At 39.8% G+C, this 27962-nt stretch overlaps 1 protein-coding gene across 1 annotated transcript in view; it reads left to right on the forward strand.

Moving 5' to 3' along the window:
- The first annotated feature begins 22441 nt into the window (after positions 1-22441).
- Positions 22442-27962, forward strand: part of VWA3B (von Willebrand factor A domain containing 3B) — a 218312-nt gene continuing 212791 nt past the window's right edge. The window contains 2 exon segments of the mRNA XM_076001008.1: positions 22442-22595; positions 27573-27800. Coding sequence (XP_075857123.1) covers positions 22508-22595; positions 27573-27800 — 316 coding nt within the window. The 5' untranslated portion in view covers positions 22442-22507.

Below are 27962 nucleotides of genomic sequence, written 5' to 3' on the forward strand. Positions count from 1 at the left end.
CTTTTACTATCCACTCTCCTGGAATTAGCACATTTCAAAACAACTACCATGAGCCAGTCTTTGTGCCTTTGGGTCTCATGAGATTTTTCTATGGCATCATCCTTCCCGAAATCAAAAAGAGAGCCCATTGGGATTCAAAGAGGTAAGATCTCTGGCTGTGTTTTTCTCACCATAGTAATATACTTTTTGGCCTTTGGATCTTATCAACCTATTTCCTTACTTCAATACCTCTTGGAAAGTAGGGAATGGAAATTGGATTTCTATGAGAGAGAGCTCGAGTTTTCTGGGCAAGTCATCTTGGGTCTGATGACATTTGAAAACATACTGGAGCTTATGTTCTGCATCCTGATCTCTAACACTTGAGACTAAGGGTCTGATGTGTATGTTGTGTCCTTCCTTTGGAGGTGGCGTGCAGGCACTCGAGGAAGGTTCCATCATGGCCACCGTACAGTCACAGAAGAGCACTTCTTAAACTGAGATCCAAGCATGCAACCTTAGCAACTGTGACATTATAAGAAAATTTAAAATTATTTCAAAAACATTAATATAAACACTTTTGGAACTATCTGGAGGACACCTGTGTAGATATGGCCATTGATTTCAGTGTCATCGGGTGTCATGTAGTTTTACTTTACTAATTGCAGACTCAGGAAGAAGGAGAAAAGAAGAACATAAAATGTAAACAAGTGCATTCTCTCAAAGTTAAGGCCAAATTACACCAAGGCTTGCAGAAAATTTCCCAATATTTAAAAGGGAGAAAATGACGGGAGAACGGAATCATCATGTGGAACACAGAGGTAAAGGTGGTTCTCTGTAAAATTATATTCCAGTGTGACTAGCAATTTAGCTTCAGAAACCAGTGTTATTCATCAGATTGAGTTAATAATGTCAATTATTAGTGAATGAAAATAATCAAATTTAATTATATATTGGTTAAAATTTTATTGGATTTGTTGTTTTGCTTGTTTCAAATCTCTAAAGTTATTTGCACAAGGAAATATATTATCTAGTTTTAAGTTGACATGTTTAAGTAACATTTTGATTAAAATCATCAAAAACAATACTGGAGGGCTACAAGAATGTTTTTCCTTTAAGCTTGTACTGTCATAGGATAATTTTTGAACTGGAAATTCTTCAGAGATCTAGTAGAGAGGAAACTGAAACCCCAAGAGATTAAAGGACTTCTCCAGGGTTAGACAACTAAGCCACAGCAGGGCTGTGACCAGGCACCAGCTCTCCTGGTGTCCAGCCCAGGCCCCCTTCCAAGGCACAGCTGTTCAGAATAGTGATCCAAGGAGGTGGATTATTCAGCCTAGATGATCGGATGGCAATATCTTCTCTAAAGCAAACGCTAGGAGCTTTGCTTTTCCTTTCGCAGGCCACTGACTCATGGGGTACATCAACCAGACATAATTGAAAAAAAAGAAGAGAAGTTAAAAGATGGAACATAAGTCCCCACTCCACCCCCAGCAACCCCACCAAGGCCACTCCACCGCCATCACATTTAGATACTTGCAGACCATGACAAAGGATGTGCTAAAGGGCTATTTTAAACATTTCTAAATGGATGCCTCAGATTGTATGCATTAGAAAATGGGCTATGCAATGGTTCTCTGCTGGAAGGTTCTTTTTTGCTTTTAAAAAAATAAAAGATCCACTCCTCTGAGGCCATCATCGCTAAACATTGCTGATAAGTTTTGCAATTTAAGTTCATGGTTTTTTAACCTTGAGTAGATAGTGAAATAATAGCAGCATTGTCATTATGGATTTGCAAGCTTTGAGCATGTGCTGTTTGTAAATGTAACCCACCTGAAACATTCTAACATAACTTCCAATTCATTGGTTCTAGCTATCCATGAAATAATGCAGGAATGTCCTTAGGTAATTCTTAGAGGTGCCCAGAGCTACCTTCCAAGCGTTTACAAACACATCAAGTTAGTTACCAAATGGGGTTGGCCATTTCCACAGTTTAATTTCTCCTGCCCTGGCCTTGTCTACAGGTCTGCCCCACCATCTTCATTTCCCAACTTTTTCTTAGGGAGGCCCACTACTGTCCTGCTTCTTGCTGATATGATGCTATTGCTCTGAAACCCCCACTTCTCCAACCTCAGCCAGACTCCCTGCATCTGCAGCCTTCTCCACGGTACTTGCATGACCCTGGACTCCCAGAATTCCGTTGTGAGGAGAGAGGGTGCCTTAAAGGGTCCATAACCTACTTAAAGATGATTCAGGGTAGACAGTGTAATGGAATGAACTCCCCCCACCACCAGTCATCTTTTGAACCTCCCTAATTAGGAATCCACTTTATATATCTAGGGCTTCTTCACTGCAGGCTACTAACCTCCCAGGAGTCTAAGGATAGAATTCAGGAAGTCTGTCCATTTGGATGGGAAAAAAATTACATCTTTGTTTTCACTATCCTGAAACTGAAAAACTGCTTTCCTCCCATTATGAAGGTAGGCAGTAAACTGCAGCAGGAGATGACCAGTGACTCTGTCATAGCAGAAATCTCAGGGATTCTCATTCATGTTACAGTTGTTGCTAATATCTCCAAATATAGTTCATGTGCATCATCACTTCCAAATCACAACAATTAGACTTCCCACTAGATCATGTTAAAGTGTTAATGAAGAAGCATATATATTACTATAGCATAAATTAATTTTTTTCTAACATTTTGTGAACTATATTTCAATATAACAACAAATCCTATGTATTTTATTTTATAAACTTTTTTTTTTTTTGGAGAAGGGATTAATAGGCTTTTTTAAAAAAGCATTTAAAAGCATTTTTTTTTTTTTGGAGAAGGGATTAATAGGCTTCCCAGATTCCCACAGGAGTCCATGGCACAAAATGTTTAAGAAACCCAGCCCTAGAGGGTTAATTATCAGAGGGGATGTTGGAAATTGTTTTCAATTCATGCAATCAGAGACATTCAAGTTATGAGCCTTGTCCCTGAATAACTGGGGCACAAGAATCAGAAGACCCAGTAGTACAACCCCTCCAAATTCCACTAAGATCTTGGATCCCACTTCGTCTTCCTTTTAAATAAGTTGAGTCATCGACTAAACCAGAAGCCTGACTCTGTGGCTGGGACATTGCTGTGTTGGCTTTTGAATGACCCTTTCTGGCAAAGTGTTTGTTGTGAGTTGAATTGTGTCCTCCAAAAACATATGTTGAAGTCCTAACCACTGGCACTTATGAATGTGGCCCTTTTTGAAATAGGGTCTTTGTAGATGTAATCAAGTTAAGATGAGGTCACACTAGAGTAGGGTGGGCCCTTAATCCAATATGATTGGTGTCCTGAGAAGAAGAAAAGAAGAGACACAGAGAGTGCCATATGATGACAGAGGCAGAGAGAGGAGTGATGCAGCTGCAAGCTAGGGGATACCAAGGGTGGATGGCAACCACTGGAGACCAGGAAGAGGCAAGTTAGGATTCTACCAGGGTATTAGAGGGAGCCTGGCCCTGCTGACACCTTGATTGCAGACTTCTAGCCTCCAGAACTGTGAGACAATCAATTTCTGTTGTTTTAAGCCATCAAGATCACAGGACTTTCTTAGTGCAGCCCTAGGAAATAAATTCAGTGTATGTCAGAGTGTCAATGAAGGAAAAAGGGTGGGAACCCCACTGAGGTCACAAAACTGGTTGTGTGACTTTTGGAGCCTTGTTGCTAAGAAAGCTTGTACATGTGGCAGATTCCAGTCTGCAGCGAACACTGATTGCTACATACCATCTGACTGTGAGTTTGTGGGGAAGGAAATATATAGTTTCTGCCCACTTCCAACTGGCAGAGTCTGGAGGTACCCAAAATAGCAGTGCAATTGTTGGGCCTAGAGCTTGGCTTAGCTCAGTAGAAAACAGAACGCCTGTCTCCCTTTTTGTGCTATACTTGGCTAAAGCTGCCCCATTTCACAAATGCTTCAAATGAACTTGTCTCTTTACATTTTTACTAATTGTCCCTTCTTTACCAGGTGCCCAAATCTAAGTTCAGGGAAGACTGGGTAGGGACCAAACCCACTTGCAAATCTGTGCTAGTTTCCACAGCACTTGTCTCCCTCTTTCTTAGAATGAGTTTCCTCCCTGGGAGAGCTCAATCCCTTATGCAGAGACATATGTGAATCTACCCAGTAGGCCTGCTAGACTTCCATCTAGTCTACTTCCCAGGAGGGGGCAGGGTTCCCCTCAGTGGGGACTTTCTTCTCTCTCAATACAATGGCCTTGTTTACTCAACAGGACAAACTATGTCATCATATTTTAGACTACTACTTCAGGCACCCATTTTAGAGACCCTTGGAGCTTGCAGGAAGAAGCATTCTGGGGCTTTGAACTTCTTGCCTCCCTGGTTTGAACACTCAAGGAGAAGATAGTGGAAGATCAGGAATCAGGAGGGACAAGGACATCTCATTTCTTGGGTTGTTCTGTCTACCATAGCTGCCACTCCCTCCCTCTTAAGTTACCGTTTCTTTCATGTTTCGCTCTAAATATGCTGGTGTTACAGGTAGATCTTCCCACTGAGACCTCTACCTTCTTCTCTTGCCAGGAGATGTGCCCTGAAGTCTACCCTTGCTCTTAATAGGTGCTTATATAATGCCCTTAAATACACTAGAGCATTCATAAGAATCAATAATAGTTTTTTGTGGACTAAATGGAAAGTCAAATATTGACCTTAATAAACTTATACTCATGTAATCTAATCTTCAAATGTCAGAACAATTGGTCGCAATCTTCTCCCCCATTCAAGAGAGAGAAACTGCAGCTCCTTCAGTCTCACATAAAACTTTCTTCATAATGTTTAGTCCTTACCCGAGATCAAGTTTTCGATTGTTGCTGAAATTGTCTGTGAACTATCCTTTCATGTTAGTAAACTACTCTGCCCCCTCTGCTATTTTTGGCAATGGAAGTAGCTTCCATTTATTGATTGAGATATAATTTATTAATACATACTGTAAAACCAACTCATTTAAGTGTACAATTCAGTGGTTTTTAGTATATTCATGCAGTTGTGCAACCATTACTACTAATTTCAGAACATTTTCATCACCCCAAAAAGAAACCTGTGCCCATTTGCAGTCTCTTCATTCTCTCCTCCCCTGTATCCCCTGGCAACCACTAATCTACTTTCTGTCCCTATGGGTTTACCTGCTCCTTTATTTTTTTCAACCCATTTAAATCCCAAGAATACAATCCAGTTCTACCAAATAACGCTTCTTTAGTGAAGGCCTGCTGTACAGGAGACTCCCTGCTTTGACTTTGAAAGGCCAACCATATTAAATTCTCTTTACTCAAAATGTAAAGAAAGAGGAGCAGGTGGCCATACCAAAGCCCAGCAGGGCTGGGAGACAGGAGTTCAGGAAGTGTGCAGCAGCAAGTGTGAAGAAGCACTGGGCACCGCTGTTTTTGTAAACTCAAACCAACATGCTTTATTAGCAATAAGATTTCTGATGACCACAGAGAATATTTGCCAAATTCAGGAAACTTTGTTTCTAATTCCTGGAGAGTTGCGATAGGCACTTGCTAGCTTCTTATGCAAACAGAAACTTAATGTCCATTGAATGACTAGGTACTTGATTCTCTAGAGCACTGTTTAGTTGGGCTCCATTTATCCTCACAGCACCCATTTGCTCAATCTGATATTGATCAATTGACATCATCTACGCCTTCCTTCATGGCAGGGATACTATTATATCACCAGCTAACTAAAGTTCTACAGGATGAAAATAGTTTTAAAAGATACCTTTGGAGAACACAACCTAACCTGAAAATAGATAAAAATGAGTATATTTGTTTTGCTAGGATTTTTTCCTAATCTATAGTAATTCTAACTATTTTTAATTTTTGAAAGTATAGTAATGTGAAATTAAATAATTCAAACTTAAAGCTATTGGAACTTTAAATTATTCTGTGCCTTGAAAGGAATGTGGCTATATAGGCTGAATCACATAGCATGCTGCTACAACTTACTTTTTTCTGCAGAACTTTCTGTAGTACTTTTTTTCTAAGCACTGTTTTCACTGCAGCCCATAAGTACTGTTATGTGGTGTTTTCATTTTTATTCATCTCAAAGTATTTTCTAATTTACTTTGTGATGTCCTTGATCTATTGGTTATTTGGAAATGTGTTGTTTAATTTCCACATATTTGTGAATTTCCAGAATTTCTTTTCTTTTTTTTTTTTTATATACATATCAGTTGGCCAATTAATTTCTTTCTATTTATAGTAGAGACGGGGTCTCGCTCTTGCTCAGGCTGGTTTCGAACTCCTGACCTTGAGCAATCCGCCCGCCTCGGCCTCCCAGAGAGCTAGGATTACAGGCGTGAGCCACCGCGCCCGGCCCCAGAATTTCTTTTTGTCATTAGTTTATATAGTACTTTCATGCATTTATACTGTCTCTTAAAAATACATGATCACCTTTACGGGAGACCTTTTTATACATGTACATGGATTTGAATTCCCATCTGAGGTCACTTGTGGACTCTCTTAAAGGAAAAGAAGATAGCCACTATTACCTTATATTATTTTTATTATAATATTTCTTAAATATACATCAATCTCCTCATGCTTATAATACTTACACAATTTCAAAACCAAAAGAAATTTGCAAATTAAACACAAAAAGGCCACCAAACCCAATAAAATTCAAGTTGATATTTCCTGGGATCCCCAGCTGTTCTGCTGAGACTACACATCCACCTGCAGTGAAGATATGCTCTGATGTCCTTACTGCAGCCTCCTCTACTGTGTGTGACATGACCACTCCATTTTCCCATCACTGGTCTCTCTCAAACTGCCACGAAAACTTCACAAACAGAGGTAGGCTTGACGGCCATTTGGACTTTACTTTGCAGAATGTACTATTTACATATTTATGGTATCCACCTAGTTATTCTGTAATTATTTAAGACATTTAATTTCTGACACACCAACACATAAATAAACACAGTCACCCAAATCCAATTGGTTAAGACATCATTCAGATATTCATAAATTAATCAAGAATATAGTTAAATATTTTAAAAGAAGATCAGTCATGGAAAGGAAAACACAAAATTAACAAAGTTTCATAGAATATTCATGGACATCCATAAATAAATTTAGGGAATATAGGGTTGGGAGTCCACTCTAAGAAACATTGCTATTAACTATTCGTTGATGCACTGAAAAATATGTCGGTCTCTTTTATGTTTAGATGCCTACATATTGGGCATTCAAAGCGGAAGATGAGGTGGAGCCAGGGCAAGGGCCACAACAGTCAGTTCAATGTGAGTGCTGCACGAGAACATATTGCTCTGGAGGCTGAGGGAAGCTTTATCAAGTAAGTGTCATCAGTACCGGGCCTTGGTAAATAATGAGGAATTCCCAGGTACAGAATAAGGGAGGGGATCTCCAGGGGATCCCTGGAAAAAGTGTGCATATGTGTGCAATTTTATGTTATCACAGTTAGTCAAGTAAGCAATGATGAGTATCTACTTTGTGTTCAGTTCATCAGGGGGCCCAATGAAATTCATGTTCCTGCCTTCATGAAGCTGAGAATCTAGCTGGAGAAACAAAATTGCAACTGACTACACAGTGAACCTACAAGGAAGTATATTACTGTCAAAGAGTGTGTCCCAGAGTTTAGGTGCCACAGGAGTGTTGAGTGGCCCAAGTGGCCCAAGAGCGGAACAGTGAGATAAAGCTCCATGGGAGGGGCAGCTGCAGGGAGCCTAGGAGGACAGAACAGAACAGAAGCAAATCTTGTAGTCACAGCCTCCCATAGGGTGGTCAATGAAAGGGTTGGGGGCATCCTAAGACTGATAGAGGAACCTCACACATGGGAAGATCTGGTGTGGCCATTAGAATAACTGTGCCAAGGATATGTTTAATTTTGAACATTGAGGTCAATTTATTTTACCCAATAAATGAAATCAGAGACTTTCTTTCACCCCCTCTTCTTTCTTCCCCAGGGAGTCAACAACCGTGTACCAAGCAGGATTGAGTAACTGACAGGTTGCCTTGTCCACTGTAGCCCACATTAGATTCAGTATTCTGCCAACAACAATCAGGTTCTTGAAGAGTATCCATGACTAAGCTTTAGGAATGTGTAGACCCCTTATGCATTACTTGTAGTGAGGGGCTGGAAAAAACCCTTATGGGATGTGTTGGTTGAAGTCCCAGGCATCAAAGTCTTGCCAATACCACCAATGCAAGGGCTTGATTAAGATTGATAAAAATAACTTTCACTTAATACTGATTAAAATTTTTAATTTCCAAGCTTTAGTTAAGTTGAGTTTTGAATAGATTACACATTCAGAAGATATAAAACAATGTTGAGTGAAAAGTCTTCTTTCTACCTGTGTCCCTAAACACCTATTTCCTCTCTCTGGAGGCTACCAATACTGCAGTTTCTTGAGTTTCCTTCCAAAAATTGCCTATGCACAGACAAATAATTGCATATATATTCTTAAAGAAAACAATTGATTAGTGTCAAATTTTCATTGTAATAACATTATCATAAATTACATTAGGGATGCATTTTCTTTCAAACAAGGGGGAATGGTTATTAGTTTTCAAATAACAAAATAATGTATTTTATTACAGAAAATACAAAAAGGAAAAGGAAGAAAATTAAAATTGCCCATTATCTTACCATTTGGAGATAACCCTGGGAGACCTACAATTATTTATACTTCTTTCCAGTACTTTTACACTGCACATACAATATATTTCATTGCAGTCTTTTTTTGTTTTCACTTACTATAGTGTTTCAACCTTTCCAAGTCATTAAGTGTGTCCTCCCAGGATTTCCCAACCTATGGTGAGTTGTATAATTATTTCACTGCATATTATACTGTAATAATAATAGAAATAAAGCACACAATAGATGTAATGCACTTGAATCATCCCCAAACCATCCCTTGCTCCTGATCTGTGGAAAAATTGTCTTTCTTGAAAACGGTCGCTGGTGCCAGAAAGGTTGGGGACCACTCTTGGCCATCTTTAATGGCTTGATTGTATATAACATAGTAAATAATTTATTTAACCAAGGTATCTTGTTTGAAACTTGAATTGATTATAATTTTGCACCATTGTAAAATTATACACTTGACATATATTTAGTCTTTGTTTATTGATAACTTTGTAATTTAAGTGCAAATTTCCTCAGGGAGAAGACTGTCTTTGTCTTGATTACTTATATTCCCTGAGCACAGTGTCTAGCAAACTCTATTTCACTATTAGAAGGCTGTATCTGCAATAAAAAAGTGCAAGCTTTTGGTGAAATTAACCTCAGAAAGGATTGAGTTTCTGATATGATTCACTTTTTGGAAGATAGGACAGCATTTTTTCACCTGGAGCTACAAATCCTGTTGAGGATATGCCAAAGGTTTTTTCATTCTCTTTTATAGAAAAAGGAATTGTGACTTGGGTCTTAAATACAAGAGCAAAGTCACAAAAAGGGCCTCTTTTTACTAAGCAGCACCCTCTATCATTTCTACTGTGTTAGGACAAAAGAGTACACTTTATACCACTGGAATAAATTAGCCACAGGGCACTCACACAAGCTGAAAAACATCAGATAAAATGCTCTCTGTACAAGAAACTGTAAGACAATGCCATTTAACACATCACTGAAAGCTACCTTCTGAGAACAATTCCCTGTTCCTCAGGGAGGGTCTATTTAAAAAGATGACCGTCACTAGACAACTGTGGTCTTGTTTATTATTATTCCCAATGAGGCAACAGAATCCTTGTAGCTTGTTCAGTCTGCAAAGAAATCTTTCCCTGTCCCTAACTGTGAATCTCCACAGTGGGAACTAAGAAGGGTGCTTCCAGGGCAAAGGACAGAGGAGCAAAGAAGGGTTGACAGGGCAGATTTTTATGGGTGCTGAACTGTGACTCAGCCGAAGGTTGAAATTTCAAGTCAAAAAGAATGCCAGAGATCACTGTTGTGTTGACAAAGCCCCATGCCTGGCTATCGAGAAGTCCATGAGGACTAGGAACACTAAGGGCCTGTTGTTGTAACAACAGTATCAGGAATCATTGCTCACTTGGGCACCTGAGGCCATTCTTTCAAAGGAAACTTGCACAGTCAGGCCCAGGCTAGGTTAGACTTGTGCATGTGAAAAGAAGTTTCCTGCAAATATTTGAGTTTGAATGCATTTATAGAGAGAGAAGAAAAACAATCAGGTTTTTTTTCTTCCCTGGAAACTAGACTTTTGACTATTATCTGTAGAAGGAAGCTCTTTCTTAGGTTTATCCTTCCCTGCAGGTATAAAAAACACTTGTTAATTTTTTTAATTTTTCCTTAAGACGCTAGTGGAGGAAGTTCCAATACTCTCAAAATGATACTTTCACCACTAACTTGGCCCATATTTGCTCCATGATGCATCTGACTTCACAATGGACCCAACATTGCAGGGCATTGCAGTTCTGCCTCTGTTAGGAACAAGATACAATCAGCAAAAGTTCATCGAGTCAGCTATATAAACTTTAAAACATATACCACTGTTCTTTTTTTCTTAACTTTTATTTTTAAATAATTGTAGACTCAATTATTTAAATCGCTGTAAATATATTACAGAAATTCCCCTAAACTCTTTCCCCTGTTTTCAGTGATTAACACCTTATATAGCTATAGTACACTATCAAAGCCAGGAAACTGGCATGACGATGGTGCTATTGCCACCGTTCTTTTGGACATCTGACAGTACAAAAACTGAAAATTGAAAGTCCTAAAACCTAAGAAAAAGAATGAGTTCCATCTCCTGCTAAGATCTGCTACTACCAGGTTCAAGTTCTCCATATTTCACCCTGCTCAGGCTGTTTTGGTTTTGTAACAGCCATGCTTTCTTTGGGCAGAAAAATGCTGTCTCCTATAAGATTTGCTAATCCTACTCTTAAGTACACAGAGGAACCTCCTTTGTCCTTTGCTCCCCGTCCCAGACAACTTTCCATATTCTACTGGAAAGAGAAGGTAGCAGATTTGCGGGGCTCTACTGGTGGTGTACTTTAATGTTCTTTTTTTATACAAACTTTTTATTTTTAAATAATTATAGATTCATAGGAAATTTCACAAAAATAGTACAGGGAAGTCCTGGGTACCCTTCACCCAGTTTCTCCCAAAGGTTGCATATTTAATACTCATTTTTCAAATTACTGCATTTAGAAAAAATATCAATTCCTATGTTGTTTTGTTTTATTTCAAATTCAAAAGCATCAGACCTTTTCTTTAAACTCTTCCTTTTGCCCAGTGAAAGAAAATATCTTACAGCTGAGACTCTCTTATTCAAGGGATCGGGGTTAATTATTAACCAGTTAATTGAAAATGTAGAATTCATAAAAAATGGTACACGGATATTATGTACTTCATCTAACTTGGCTCATATAAATGTGTTCATTCTCCAATATTCTGATATAGGGCTGTAGAGAAAAAATTGTACTTCAGTGGAAAACTATGCATCAACTGTAGCACATCCTCTGCCTTCTCAGATTAATTCATGGGAGCTATTTTACAAATCTGTGTATCATAGGTATCTAATGGACATGCAATTTATGTCTTGTCTGCTAGAGATTGGTTTCCTTCTCCCCTGTGGGAAAGCCAGTCTGTGTCTATTTGCACCTTTAATTAAACATTACTTCATATAAATTTGTTCTTTTTTGACTTTTCCTTTGAAGGATTATAACATTTGTCTCTTTCTTTCATTTGATGAGTTTAATAAAATCTAAAGCATGTGTTTATTTTTATATTTGCACGAGAGTCATGATTTTATATTTTTCTGAAAATTATCTAACAGAGTCTAGGTATTTTCTTTGCATATTTGTTCATTGGTTAGAGTTTCTTCTTCTTTTCAAAAATTATAATACATCACAGACTACAATGATTTCTAGTTCTACTCTTTATAAAGTGGAGGTAGAGCTAAAATATAGGCGTGAGACAATTTGAGAGCTGAATACTTCTAGATTTGTTGGACTCCTTTTTCCCTGCCCCCAGTCCTTTACTGGGGTCTCACCCACTTCTAACTCAATAGCAGATTTATTTAGTGACTCACTTCCACTTGGTATTCCCAAAGCATCCATTCAGCTTTAAGTATCACAGATGTAAGAACATTTCCTCTTTTAATATTTATATTCACTAATTAATAGCATTTAATTAAATTACCTAAGAGTCTAATCAGCATAAATAGATTTGAGAACAAACATATCCGACAAGATAAAAGTACAACTCAACTGGTAGGAGCAGTGCCTGTGCATGGCTGACTTGCTAGTCCTGGGAGCTGATGGCGCTGTGGTTAGTCTGTGCATTCCATGTCCCTTAACTATGGAGTGCACAATACATTGAAGGGAGGCCTGTTAAGAGGGTGTGTGGCACAGACTGGCTACTCGTTCACCACAGGTCTTTCTCTTCTTGAGCACACAGCTAGACCTTGTAGCCCAGCTTCCCCTGCAGTTGGCATGGCTGTGGAACTGAATTCCAGCCAGTGGAATTTAAGTGAAAGTGAAAATTGACTAGACTAGGTCTGCCCCATACCAACCTCCCACCTGCCACTCTCCAGCTTTCTTTTCCCTTAGGCTAGCTTGGTGGAGACATACACCTTAAAGTTATTGATGAAGATGGTGGAGCCAGAAGACACAAGGATCCTGGGTCCCTAGATCACTGCTTGGAGGGCTTGCTGATGAGAAACATCATTTTGGGATGTTATGTGAGCAAGAGATTAACTTGCATTGTGTTTGAGCCAGTATTATTTCTGGATTTGCTTGTTACAGGAGCTAGCATCATTGTTCCCTATCTAGGGTTTCCATTGTATCCCCACAGCTGACCCTGTTCTACCTATCAAGAGGATTATCAGTCTTTCAGTGTGGATTCTCTGACAAAAACAAATCAATTAGCATAACTAGTGCAAAGTGGTTACTCTGTTGAAAGGTCGTTTAAAAAGAAAGCAACTGGATTTAGGTTCCTCACATCTTTATTTACTCAACAAAAATGCATGGAAGACCTATTGCATGCCAGGCACTGTTCCGGGCCCTGCAAATATACAGTGAACACGTAGACAAATATCCCTTGAACATGGGGGTGCAGATATCTTTACAAGGTAGTGATTTCATTTCATTTGGGTATATGCCCAGAAGAGGGATTGCTGGGCATATACCCAAAGGAAAGTCATTCTAACTTTAGTTTCTTTTGAAATCTCTATACTGTTTTACATAATGGTTGTACTAATCTATGTTCCCATCTCCAGTGTGCAAGAGTTCCCCTTTTTCTACAACTTCACCAATACTTGTTATATTCTGACTTTTTGATAATAGCAATCTTAACAGGTGTGAGGTGGTATCTCATTGTGGTTTTTACTTGCATTTCCCTGAGGATTAATGACATTGAGCACCTTTTCATACACCTGTTGTTGATTTTTATGTCTTTTTTTGAGAAATGTCTATTCAGGTCTTTTGCCTATTTTTAAATGAGGTTATTTGGTTTTTTACTACTGAGTTATATGAGTTCTTTATATATTTTGGTGATTAACTTCTTATCAGATGTATGGTTTGCAAATATTTTTTCCCAATCCATAGGTTGCGGTTTCATTTTGTTGATTATTTCATTTGCTGTGCAGAAGCTTTTAGTTTGATATAGTCCCATTTATTTATTTTTGATTTTGTGGTTTGGGCTTTTCATGTGATATCCAAAAATATCATGGTCCAGGATCTTTACCCCTATATTCTCTTCTAAGAGTTTTAAAGTTTCTAGTCTTACATTAGGTATTTTATTCATGGTATCCAGGTATTTAGAGTTGATTTTTGTGTATGGTATAAGATAAGGGTCTAGTTTCATTCATTTGCATCTGGAAATTCAGTTTTTCCACTACCATGTATTGAAGAGGCTATCTCCTTTCCCCATTGTGTCCTTTTGATGCTCTTATCAAAAATGTGTCGAGCACGTGTTTGGACTTATTTCTAGGCTCTATTCTGTTCCACTGCTCTGTGTCTATTTTTATGCAAGTACCATGCTGTTTTGATTGCTATAGCTTTATAATTTTAAATCAGGAAGTGTGATGCCTACAACTTTGCTCTTTGCTTAAGATTGTTTTGGCTATTTGTGTTCTTTTATGTTTCCATACAAACTTCAGGATTCTTTCATCTATTTCTGTGAAGAATGTCATTGGGATTTTTTCAGGGATTGTGTTTAATCTACATATTGCTTTGGGAAATATGGATATTTTAACAATAATTCTTCTAATCCATGAGCATGGGTTAGCTTTCCATTTATTTGTGTTCAATTTCTTTAATTAATGCTTTATATTTTTAGTGTACAGATCTTTCATCTCCTTGGTTAAATTTATTACTAGGTATTATTTTTTGATGCTATTGTAAATGGGATTGTGTTCTTGATTCCTTTTCCAGTTAGGTCTTTATTTGTGAATTAAAATGCTACTGATTTTTGTATGTTGATTTTGTATACTGCAACTTCACCAAATTCATTTTTAGTTTTAACAGCTTTTTTGGTGGGATCTTTGGGGTCTTTTTTGTATATAGGATCATATCATCTGCAAATAGAGATAATTTTATTTCTTTCTTTCCTATTTGGCTGTCTTTTCTATGTGTATTTAAATAGGTCAGTGAACAAAGAGCAATATGCACTGTCTTAGTCAGTTTTGGCTGATATAACAAAGTACCAGAGACTGGGTGGCCTATAAACAACAGAAATATTCTGTATACAGCTCTGGAGGCTAGAAGTCTGTGATCAGGGGCCAGCATAGTCAGGGTCTGGTGAGGGCTCACTTCCTGGTTGGATACTGCCACCTTCTTATTGTGTCCTCACATGGCAGAAAGAGAGTGAGAGAGCTCCCTGGCCTTTTTTTTATAAGGACACTAATCCCATCATGAAGGCTCTACTCTCATAGCCTAATTATCTCCCAAAGGCCCCACCTTCAAATACCATGATATTGGGCATTAGATTTCAACATATGAATTTTGGGGCACACATTCAGTTCATAACATGCCTTATATACTGAGCACTTAATTCTATACAGCCAATTAACAGGTTCGTCTTGGTCAATGGAGACACAGTTATTTTTGCTTCTCTTATTTAATGAATTTATTCTTTCATGGCATGGCTCTTTTTCACATAATTTGCTCCTTGTCCCATTCTTTTAGGAAATGCAGTTCAGGTCTTGAAGGCTGAGGCCTGCAGCCTTGCAAGAGATTAGAGCTCAGCATCCATCAGGAAGCTGGAAAAGCTCTCCACAGAGGGAAAAGGACCATTACTTACATCATCTTTGAAACCATCTTCTCAGTTAAAGAGGACTTCAAAAGACAAAAAACAAACAAAAACAGGCAAACAAACAAAAAGACATTTGGATGATGACTTAATGGAAATTTTGTTTAAACTTTTACTGCAGTTAAAATCAATAATTTATCTTTCCATGATTTGGTAATGATGTAAGAACCTGGCTTATTCATTAATTGGGAAGAAGGACAAATGTGAACTTGGGCAAAATGACTAGGCACTGGGACCGGGAGAGTGGAGGCCAATTCCTGCCAACTTAAGTGAGGAGGTGGGGTAGGGGCTCCCTCCTGTGGAGAGCTCTGGGAGAGTGGGGCCCAAGGGGGCTTAGTTTGCCCCATGGAGGTCTCAGCCAATGTGAGACTTTTCACCAACCTCAAGGAGCCTTAAGAGGAGAAGAGGGTGGAGTCCTTTCTCCGCTGAATTACCATACTCTGAACATGACCATTGGCCCATTCCTGGAGGTGGAATGGCCAGTGCACATCCCCATTTCACCTAGTTCTTGCTCACCCCTCCCAGTGACATGGCAGGCTTTGGAGGACACTGTACAAAGATACTTCTGATTTTCTGTTTGGGATTTTATGTATGCCTAACTTAGTCCATTATGTGTTGTTATAATAGAATACCTGAGGCTGGATAATTTATAAATAAAAGAGGTTTATTTAACTCATGATTCTGGTGACTGGAAAGTACAAATGTATGGCCCCCAACATCTGCTTGGCTTCTAGTGAGGGTTTGTTCTGTGTCAAGACATGGTGGAAAAGCAGAAAGGCCAGCAAGCATGTGCAGAGGGACCAAACAGGAAGAGGAAACTTGCTGTACAACACCCCATGCTCACAGGAACTAATCTATTCTCTTAAGAGTGGAAACTCACTCACTCCCTGGTGATGGCATTATTCTACTTGTGAAGGATCTGCTATGGTTGCCCAAACACGCACCCCCACTATGCCCCACCTCCCAACACTGCTGCACTGGCAATTAAACTTTAACCTGAGGTTTGTGGGAATAAACCACATCCAAACCAAAGCAATGCCCTACTCATTTCTTGAAAGGCACTGAGGTACAGTTAAAGGCCCATCCAGTATGAACCCACAGAAATGCTCAGACCAGAGTAGAATAATACTAATTGAGAGATAAAAGAGTGGAGAGAGGCTAATGATACCAGAAAGTTATCAAAGGCATACAATCCATAGCACTAAACTCCAAGAAGTGTGCATGGCATTTGCACCAGGACTTATGACAACACAATGATGTCTTGAATAGATGCTTTTAGAATGTATAGAGATAATCTTCAAATGATCATTATTATGTTCATGTTTTACAAAAGACTTTGGCATAAAATATGTGCCTAACTGTGACAGCATTTCTAGCTGAGTAAGAAAATCTTAGTATTTGCCTTTAAATGCAGCCCAACTCTGTGTGTGTGCACATGTATGTATTTCCCACTCTATGCATTCCACTTGCCCTAGTCACACCATTCAACCAGGAAGCCTGTTCTCTACTTCATTTCCTCATGGGGGTGTATGTTGCACAATGGAAAGCAGAGTGCTCCTGCAACTCTTTCAAGCTGTTGTTTTCCAAAAGCCTGGATTAATACAGCAGAGAAAAATTTTCACTGCCCAGGGACTAGCCCATGCTCCCCATATTTCCCATTTCCTAGTCTTTATGTGGGGGTCATGTGACTTGCTCTGATCAATGGGCTATGAGTGGAAGCAAACATATGACTACATCAATATCATTGTGTGTGTTAATATAACACTGTACTGCATATATGTTCTGCAACTTTATTTTTTTTCACTCTTTTTTAATTTTAGCGTATTATGGGGGTACAAATGTTAAGGTTACATATATTGCCCGTGTCCCCCTCCCCCCTCGAGTAAGAGCTTCAAGCGTGTCCATCCCCCAAACGTTGCATATCTTACTACATACTCATTGTATATACCCATCCCTTCTTCCACCCTCCCACCCTCCTGACACCCGATAATTGTTACTCCTATATGTCCACTTAGGTGTTGATCCATTAATACCAATTTGCTGGTGAGTGCATGTGGTGCTTGTTTTTCCATTCTTGAGATACTTCACTTAGTAGAATGGGTTCCAGCTGTATCCGGGAATATACAAGAGATGCTGTATTTAAGAAACCATTGTTTCTTAAAGCTGAGTAGTACTCCATGGTATACATATATCACATTTTATTAATCCACTCATGAATTGATGGGCACTTGGGTTGTTTCCACAGCTTTGCAATTGTGAATTGTGCTGCTATAAACATTCGAGTGCAGGTGTCTTTTTCATAAAGTGACTTTTGATCTTTTGGGTAGATGCCCAGTAGTGGAATTGCTGGATCAAATGGTAGACCTACTTGTATCGCTTTGAGGTATCTCCATATTGCTTTCCACAGAGGTTGAACTAGTTTGCAGTCCTACCAGCAGTGTAGGAGTGTTCTTCTCTCTCTGCATCCATGCCAGCATTTGTTGTTTGGGAACTTTTTGATAAAGGCCATTCTCACTGAAGTTAAGTGATATCTCATTGTGGTTTTTTTTTTTTTTTTGAGACAGAGTCTCACTTTGTTGTCCAGGCTAGAGTGAGTGCCGTGGCGTCAGCCTAGCTCACAGCAACCTCAAACTCCTGGGCTTGAGTGATCCTTCTGCCTCAGCCTCCCGAGTAGCTGGGACTACAGGCATGCGCCACCATGCCCGGCTAATTTTTTATATATATATCAGTTGGCCAATTAATTTCTTTCTATTTATAGTAGAGACGGGGTCTCGCTCTTGCTCAGGCTGGTTTTGAACTCCTGACCTTGAGCAATCCGCCCGCCTCGGCCTCCCAAGAGCTAGGATTACAGGCGTGAGCCACAGCGCCCGGCCTTATTGTGGTTTTGATTTGCATTTCCCTGATGATTAGAGATGTGGAACATTTTTTCATAACTTTGTTGGCCATTATTCTGTCTTCTTTTGAGAAGTTTCTGTTCATGTCCTTTTCTGCAACTTTATTTTTAAGAAAAGTATCTTGGAGATATTTTATATTATTATAAATAAATTTACCTTATTCTTTTAAACTGTTATCAGTTCATAATGAAAATATACCATAATTTCAACCACTCCTGTAGACATTTAGATCACTTCCATTATTTTGCTCTTATAAAAATGCAAAATCTTAGAAGTGGAATTGCTTGGCAGAAAGGTATGTACTTTTACAAATTTTAAAGACCATTATTTAAAATTATTTTATTGAGTTCAACTTGCTGGCATTTTTACCTGAGATTTATACAACTAGATTCATCAATGAGAATGTTCTAATTCTTCTAATGTTATCCTCTTTCTTTCCTCTCTCTTGTTCACTGCTCAAGTAGGTGAGATACTAATGTAATTGGACCAGATTCTAGGATATTCATGGTGCCAAGTTTATGAGTTATGAACCCTAGGGGGGTTCTCCCTTTGGTGCTTTGCTCTTTCTCAAGGGAGAAAAGAGGACAAAGTAGACCTTACCTCTTCTGGTGGGGAGGCCCTCTTGTCTCTCTCTCTCCCGCATAGGCAGTGAGTGCAGCACATTCAGCCCTCCAGCCTCAGCAAGGAGCTGGTAGAAAGATGTGAGTTTAGAAGGAAGAAAAGCTCTACCCCTGTACCCAAGTCCTGTGCCCACACAGGGTTGCCAGGTCACCTTGCACTAAGGTCAGAGGTACCTAAAATAAGGAAATGCTTCATTGCCCTCTGCCATTGTCTGTCATGTCTACCCATCTCCCAGGAACTGTAGGAACAGGGTGACCTGGCCAAGGCAAGATTCAGCCCATTCCAGAATATCATTTTCATATCATCAAAATCTCATCCCAAGAGTATTTTCTTGGCCAGGTTTTAGTATCAGCATCTGTTTCAAAGAATGGTTTGAACTATCCAAGTGTTTGGGACTTATGCTTATATATATTAATAAAATATTGTTATTCAGTTCTTCTTAATATGCTATTGGGATGTGGATGCTATCGTGATGCTACAAGGCATCCAGTTCATTTAAGATGATGCCGCATTGCAAAGGTGTTGGTCACCACGAAGTTTGAGAGGTAAGGGTAATTTAAATATATTGCTTTATGCCATTTAAAATTGAAATGTGTCCTGTTAAAAACCCACTCAAATCCAGTGATGTTTTCACTGTTTCATTAAAATTCAACTGTATATGAACACAGTATTACTGGGATGACAGAAATTTCCTTTTGGAAAACTAAAGCCAACCATTGGTCAATACAGCATATATTAATAATTAACAGGGCAGGGTGTGGAGTCAGGCTGCCTGGGTTCAAATTCTGGAGCCACTAGCTGAGTGGCCTTGGAGTAGTTGCTTAATCTTATGTTTCAGTTTACATATCTATTAAAATGGAGATCATTATGGTATCTCCTTCATGGAACCTTTCTAAGTATTAAATGAGGCAATGTATTTAACTTAGAACATTGACATTCAGTCAACTCTAGCTATTATTTTTAAGTCTTAATTCAGTCTGGTAAAAGTGCATATAGTAATTGCTGGGCATGGTAGAACAAAAAGCTCTGTCCTTCATGAAAGATGTTGAATTGAGAGCCAGAAGCCTGCATTCACTCCTCAAATAATGCACAATGAATTTCACAGTATATATAAATTTCTGTTTGCACGCTACCTTCTCCCACCCCTACTCACCTCTCCCAAGGCTGCCTCTGATGGCCTAATCTCCCTTCACCAGAAGTGCCAACCAAGGTTCTGCAGGGAATGCTGCCTGATTTAGCTGTTCCCACTCCTCACATTCCTCCTTCCTCTTCAGAGGGAGTACCTCTGTTTTAATTCTATATCAGAGTCTTTCTCACATATATATACTATTCCCTTGAACTGCCATTCTCCTTTCCCTCTGGTTGCAGTTTTTGTGGCGGGCTTAGGAAAATTGCTTTTCCTCCCTTCATTTCATTCATTACCCTCCCTCCCCAGTCAAAGATTCTAATCATGGTGATAAGCCCAAGCAGTGTTAGTGAGAGACTTGTATAAAGAAAAATTATTCAACCTGAAAAGTAAACAGCACAAAGGTCAAATAACAATGAAAGGCTTGTCACCAGGCAGTACGTAGTTGCCAAGTGTTTGGTACGCACAAGTGATGCTTTGAGGCTGGACAGGTGAAGATAAATAGTTGGGGTTAGAGCACTTGTGGGAAGGCTGTGGGAAGAGAGAAGAGCTTGGGCTGCCCCTGAAGAGGCTGTGGTTGCCAAACAATGGCAATCCTGGTGGCCTGAGTAAGAACATCTGTGCTTAGAGGCAGGGACCAAGTTAGTCTCTTTGCTGGAGGGTTTTTGTTGGGGGCAGTGGGCAAAGAGGCTGAGAGTATAATCTGAGCCCTGAATGACAAAGTCAGGAGGTTAGACATTCAGGATGGCATTGATATAAACGTCAATTACTGAGGTTGAAAGTAGTATACAAATTATCTGTAAAAATTTAAATTCAAAACAAATTTGTCACAAGTTCAGTACAATGGTGTATCACCACTGCACTGAAGGTATTGTTATTCCAAATCACTGAATAAACAAAAAATAAGGCAAATCTACCTGTGGCTAGCTAACATCCATATCAGTTGTGTAATACTTCAAAATGAGCTTAAACTTCTGCTCACTTATCTTTCTACAATTTAAGCAATGTTTAACATTTTCATAAGAATGTATGCTTATAGGCATATAAACACAACATGCAGAAACAGAGTCACCTGTTAGCGACTTACATATATGTTGCAAGTGTCCCAGGGAAGGGAACAGCATGGGGTGAGGGTGGGGACAGCAGTGCCTGGTGTGACCACATGTGGCACTGTGTTTGGCTGTGTGATGCTGTGTGCTCTGTCTTATCTGAGTAACCCTGGAATATTAGTTTGGCAGGGTGTGGAAAGGAGGGATTAACATGGCCGGCATTGGTAAATGTGGGTGAGGCTGGTGTACTGGTCTGCTTCTGAACAGAATCTTTAGTACTGTTAGGTTTTTGTTTGTTTTTTGGTGCTGCAGATGGCAAGTGTCATTTGCAGGGCCAAAGGTATACAATCTAACAACTGTCAGGAATGTTTTGTGATATTGGCTCAAATATTTCAGTAGTTGTAAAATTATAAATGCATTAGAAGAATGTAGGAAAAGTAAAATCTTGTGGATGAAGTAGACTTTTCTGTTAGGGTTAGAATTATTCAGTTCTAATTTTAACTATGTTTTATTAGATTTTTGACCCAAAAACCTACAAATGATCTGGCAAATTCTTCAATTTTAAAATCTAAAACACAATTTAATATCCAAATATCCTAAAAACAATACTTACTGTAGGATCTTTTATTAAGAATTTAAAGATATTTTTTCATAAGCACAATTTTATTTCCTAGTAACTTAAAAAACAGGAATATATTTTGAGCCTTTTGCTTACTAGATAAAACTAAAAACTAAAACAAGGGTTAAAAATAAAGCTGAATGGAGAAAATAATGCCTATAAGAATATTCTTATCTATTAGATTAACTGCAGCCCCTGCCTCCAAAATTGCAAAATTGCTAATTTGCAAAATTGCAGCTCACTGTCCCTTCTAGCTGTCTCAGCTCCACCCCACATGCCATGTGGGTTTTTACAACTAAGCTTTTACAACTAACTGCCTCACCTCTTTAAGCTTCTTTCTCTCAACTGTACAACGAAGAGAACATCCCCTCATTGCGTTCAGGTGAAAATTAAACAAAATTACGCAGAGGTAAATGCTCTGCACGCTGGAAGAACGAACAGAAGTTCGTTTGTAACGTTTCCTGCAGTCTACTCGCCTCCCCGCAGCCACTGGTGGCTTCCCCCACAATCTGGTGGCACCCTGGCTCCCTACCCAGGCTCATCTGTGTATTTATTTGTTAATCTAATTCATTAATATTTTCCATTGTTGTTAATTTTCCCACGGACGACAGGCGCAGGAAGGCGTGCCCCCCTTCTTGGGCCGGCCCAGCGGAGGCCGACACGACCCTCGGTGGTCCCGGACACTGGACACCCGCTGCCAGCGCCTTGCCCGGGAACTGGCCACGCAGCCCCGCCCCCTCCGCCCTGCCCCTCCCAGCCTCCTGTGCGGGCGCGCTCTGTGGGCGGGGCCGGCTCGGGGAGCCGCGCCGCGATTGGCCGTGTCCAAGCAACCGCGGAGACTTGGTAGTCAACAGCCGCGCGGGACGCGTCCCGAACCAGCGGCTACGCGCGTGACAGAGAAGTCGAACGGCTGGAATCCTTTGTGCGGAGCTTTTATCTGCTTGTTAGATGCTTTCCTCGCCCGCCCTCTCGGGTCCGACGGCCCTCAGACGATGGGAACGGGAGCCGCCTCGTCTTCCATCTGACAGTTTGCCTAGTAAGTGCGGGTTACGACCCCGGCCACGCCAGAGCCGCTGAGGCGCTGAGCTTCCCCACACGCCCGTAGGGAAAGCTCGGAAGTGTACAGTTTCCGAGCTGGACTACACTGCTACTTTACACATGCGAAAACAGCTCCAGGAACGCTTAGCGACTTGCCCACATCCACTTAACTATTTGGTACTAGGTCAACCTGAGCGATAGGGTACCGACCCCTTCTCCTCTGGAGGTCTTTCCGCTGAACCTCACTCTCAGCAAAAACTCAGCCGCCCTGGTGGAGCACCAGCTTTCCTAGTTTGTGTCTGCCATAGGCCAACAGTAATAAGATGAGGAAATCTACTTGGGCTTTCTGTGGAGGTAACACAAGAACCAGAAGAAATTTATTTCCAATAAATAATGATAAATACGAACAGTGCAAAACCCAAAGCGATCTTCTAGCAATAAAACTTTGCACAACTTTCTGACCTGGAAAGGCTTCTGGCTCCCCCCCCGCCCCCCATTCCACACATACATGGTTTCACAATCACATCACCTTCTTATGTGGGCATAAAACTTAATAACTAGGTTTAGTTTCCACTTGATGGAGTTTTCCCTTTCATTTTCTTGGGAGCTTTAGGTTTCTTTCTTCTCAGCAATTCTCTTCCCCCTAAAGCACTCCAATTATTCTCATATTTTCTTTCCTTGATCCTATTTTCTCAACCCTGGGATAGTCCATTTCAATCTCCTTGCCTCCCCGCATTATTTGAGAGGATGATCACAGCCTAGCCTTGCCTCTCAAGGGCAGAAAAATAAGGAGAGGTTAAGTGTTTCTGGGGAAGAGTTCCAGCACGATATATTATGGAGCATCCTGCCAGCTTCCTTTCTTTTTGGAACAATCATAGTTCAAAACTCACATAAATCACAAGATATAGCCTCTTAGCCCAGACTTCTTTTTCAGACACTGACAGGAATATAGAGAGTTTGGGGTGTTGATAATAAAGCAGGTAGAATATTATTGAATGTTTAAACTGAATTAATAGACTCTAACTCTTGCACTGCCCCTCAACCTCTGACCACCTCAACCTCTCTCAGGACTTGTGGACTTCCAGACTCTCACCCAGGGCAGCTGAGGAGTGTCTCTCTGCTGCATATGGAGTCCCTACTTCCTTTAGTTGGGGCCTTTGGATTTGTGCCAGCTTAACCTTTCTATTTTCACCCAAAGTGCTGCCTGCCCAAGCCTTCAGCTCAAACTTTCACTTCCTTTTTTCCCTTTTACACTTCCTCCTTCTACTAAGGAAATCCCTTCTTATTTCCCCAAACTCTGTGGCTGTTAGGAGCCATTCTTGTGGCTTTTAAAACTTAGGGAAATGTGCAGCTGGGATATGTTGTTGTTTCTGACTTCTGGGTTTCTCAGTCCCCAAATTTGTAGTAATAATCTCAGATGAGGCAACCCTGAATAATAGTAAACAAACAAACAAATAAATATCATTGTTATATCCAGAACAAATGTCTCTTTTTAAAGAGATAGTATTTTTCCTGGTAGTAGCCTTGTTAGAACTTTGAAGTGAGTCTTTGTCTTTTTGAAAAAAATCAAGGTTATCTTAGTAATTCTGAATGGTAAATTTGATTCATCTCAATCCTCTTATAAAGTGCCTGTTGTACATAAGGCACTATGCTGAGAACCTTCATATAGTTTTGTCCCTGTAGCCACTGAACCTTCTGTAAGCCTAGAAAGGGCAAACCTGAGTGCCCAAGGCCACAGTGATGAAATATCAAAGCAAAAGTTAGGGCTTTACCAGGACAGGCTGCAGAAGGTTGTTGAGGGGATCTGGTGAAGCTTAACGGAGGAGGCAGCACTTGATATAGGGCTTGCAGGCTGAGGGTCTACACAGGAGAACTGTCTGAGCCCAGCCTGGAGATGGGAAGGCAGAGAGGCTGGGTGTGTGTGTGGGGGGGGGCGGTGGAGAGCAAAGGGAGTTACTTTGTTAGGTCCTTACCCCAGGCAGCCTTCCTTGCTCTAACAGAGTAGTTCCTATTCCATTCGAATAGAAAGATTTCTTATTAGAAGATGCCCTTTCTCCCTTTCCTTCCTTGTTTTCTGCAATTGCTTTCTTTCATTTCTAACAATACAAGAATTCTTGGACTATAAAATCCTAGAGAAGGGGTCCTCAAACTTTTTAAACAGGGGGTCAGTTCACTGTCCCTCAGACAGTTGGAGAGCGCGCACTGTGGACCCCGGACAAGTCGGCTGCTAAACAGGACAGGCAGCTATAGCAAAAACACCAGGTGGGATAAACGTCCTGGGCGGGCCGCATGTGGCCCGAGGGCTGTAGTTTGAGGATGCCTGCCCTAGAGTTAAGGTCTGAATCAGAATGAACTTACAGGTTCTAAAAATCAATACAGCCAGTCACACTTTATTTTAAATTATTTTTTAAAAATATCATATAAGTACAAAAGGGACTGGGACATGCACCTTAAATAGGTGGGAGAATTTTTGATTGACTTTTGTTTGGAATAAAAAATATGTCCCTTTGGCTTAGAAACAAAGCCTATGACTCTCTTTTGAACCCCTCTTTAAGGTTCTAAAATCCATGTTAGATAACCTTATTAGGGCAGTTTATGTAAAAGTGCTCCCTTTCAAACCTAGGATTTGTAGCTCCCTCTAGCAAGAAGATTGTAGAAGGTGGGTATGTTTTGGGGAAGAGAAAGATTAACTGGAAATGATGAAATAGTCAAAAATCATTCTTCTGAGTTTCCCTTTCTTGTTTCTGTAGGAACAGTTGACCAAATTTAAAAGACATCCAGCTTTTGTCTTTGTGGAAAGATACCTGAAAGAAAGTTGAAGCATATTAGTCTGCCCTTGTTTTCATGTTCTGTGATTCATAGCTTCGTAGCTCAGTATGACTGGAGACTTAGGGATAAAAGAGTACTTGGAGTGAAAGTGAGTATCGTGAAACAAAACACAATTACTGAAGGATAAGGACTTTTAGCTTATGTGTTTGTACATAGTTCTTTCCAATATATGAAGTGTGTATCTATGCATAACTCATGCATTATCACATTTGTTCTATCCAGTATCCCTGGGTGTTAGGGCAAGCAGGTGTTGGTTACTAATGTAGAAAGGTGGAATCATTTGCTTAAAGTGGTAGAATGGGCTTACACTGAGCTTTGATTCTAAACTTTTCCACTTCTGTATGATGCTTTCCAAATACTGTATCATTCTTATCAAATTGAGCCCATTGAAGAAAGAAAGCAAGGGCTTCATCAATAATATGAATTTGTATAATTTTGGAATTCAACATGTGTGGATAATGCAAATTCACGTAAAACCTTGAAATGGATATCATTATCATGAAAAGCTTGAGAGTGACAAGCTAGGAAGCTTATTGAGCCTGAGCTCTGGGAATAAAGATTAGTGCTCTTTGTCTTCCATGAGGACTTGGGAGCCCTACTAGGATGCAGTCTTACTGGAACACAGCTGTAGGCTTGTCCCATAGGACCAGGCTGGAGGAGGTTAGTTGTAAAGATAGCAGACTGGTTCAAAATGGCTTTGACTCCTGCTTCTCTCATTTACTGGCTGTGGTAGAACGTCTTTAAATTCTCAAAGCTTCCAATTCCTCAAATATAAGCAGAGTGTTAACAGAGAGTAACTAATATGGTTATGAAGAACCTGTGAGATAATACATATAAAAAGGTAGTCCCGTGTGTGGCCAACAAGTGAAAGTTGCTGCAGTTGTTTGTATTATGATAAAGGCCACAGAATACAGACTTTGGAGCTGGATAGCTGGGTTAGAATCTCAACTCCACCCCTTACCAGCTATGAGATTGTGGCCAAGTTAACCCTTCTCTGTGTTGATTTCCTTATCTTTAAAATAGGAATAAAAGTAGTATGTACCTTATAAGGTTATTAGAAGGATTAAATTTATATTGCTAATAAGAATATTTCTAACTTCTTTTCATCAAGCCTCACTGGCTTGAGTCCAACTGATTTTTGTGTTTGACTGAATTGCCATGTCATAACACTGAGACTTTCAGGAAATATAGTTAGAGTTTTTTAAATGGGGAAAGGGAGTATTTTCATTGTTAAAAAGTTTTATGGTTCCAGGGATCAATTTACATGCATTGCACACTCTGAATACAGATGTAAGCAGAGCTTTCTACACTTCCTCCAAGTTATCAGGCCTTGCCCAACTGTGGTGAGTGGGTTAGGATTGCATTACAGTTTAGCCACTCCTTTCCTCTTATGTACACTGGCTATATTTAGGAAGGTCTAGATAAGCCTAATATATTGCATATTGCCTCGAGTCCAGTGGATCCCAGGACAGCTAGCTACATGAACCAGAATGTTTAAGTCCAATATTAGAGCAAGGTCCCAGAAAATAAAACATTCAGAAAGTGGGTACATGTGTTTTAGCTGGGCTGAGCTGTGGTCTGGTTCCCACCCTCCCACCAGCTCCCACTTAGCTACTGTAGCTATAGAACAAGTATATTTCCTCTCCAGTTTTATCCTCTTTTTCCTTGTTGGAAGCAAAATGTCAGGTGTGATTGTAATTGAAATACAGATATATAGTGAAGGTTCTGAGGAGAGTGTTTATTTTTCCAAAATGGAAGAGCTTTGTATTTTTCTGATTATAGAAGTAAATCCTATTTTAGAAATGTTTAAATAATGCAAAAATCTAAACAATATGGAAAAAGCAAACACTACACATACTTCAACTACACAGAGAAAACTATAGTAAACCTGTTAATGTACATGTTTCTAGATGTTTTTCTGTGTGTCTATGTGTGTATACATATGATAATGAATTTTTTGGATACCTCCTAGCAATACATGTGGTTATCTCTTTTTCCAACAAATATACATCTGTATTATAATATTAATGGATAAATAGAATTCCACTTCATGGGTCTACCATAGTTTATATTAAGCCAATCCTCTGTTGATGTAAGATTATTTCTAAGTTTTCAGGAAGTCTGAGTTTGACAATTGTCCTTGCAGGGAGTCTCTGGGACTTAGATCCTGATTCTGAGATGGAGAAATCAGGTTCATCTTCTACCATCTCTGAATGGCAGCTGCAGAGGCAGGAGGGTCTGACCAGCACCAAAGCAGACTTGGCTGAACAGAGTTTCATTTCATCAGAGAAATGGCTTCAACTGTATGGGCTTAAGAGCAAAAAATTGACCTTGAAACAGATTTTGTCACAGATTGGATTCCCACATTGTGAAGGTATAGTACTCACAAAACCCCAGCATGCTGCTGTTTAGCCTTTGAAGAGGCTGCATCAGCTCCGAAGGCCCCTCAAAAACCATAGGTCTCTGAGCTTGCTATGATCTCATGCCCTATCAGTAGAAAATGTCTGTGCATTCACCCCCAGTATGTGTATATCAT

Source organism: Microcebus murinus, chromosome 3 (assembly GCF_040939455.1).
Source record: "Microcebus murinus isolate Inina chromosome 3, M.murinus_Inina_mat1.0, whole genome shotgun sequence".
In the NCBI taxonomy this organism is placed as follows: Eukaryota; Metazoa; Chordata; class Mammalia; order Primates; family Cheirogaleidae; genus Microcebus; species Microcebus murinus.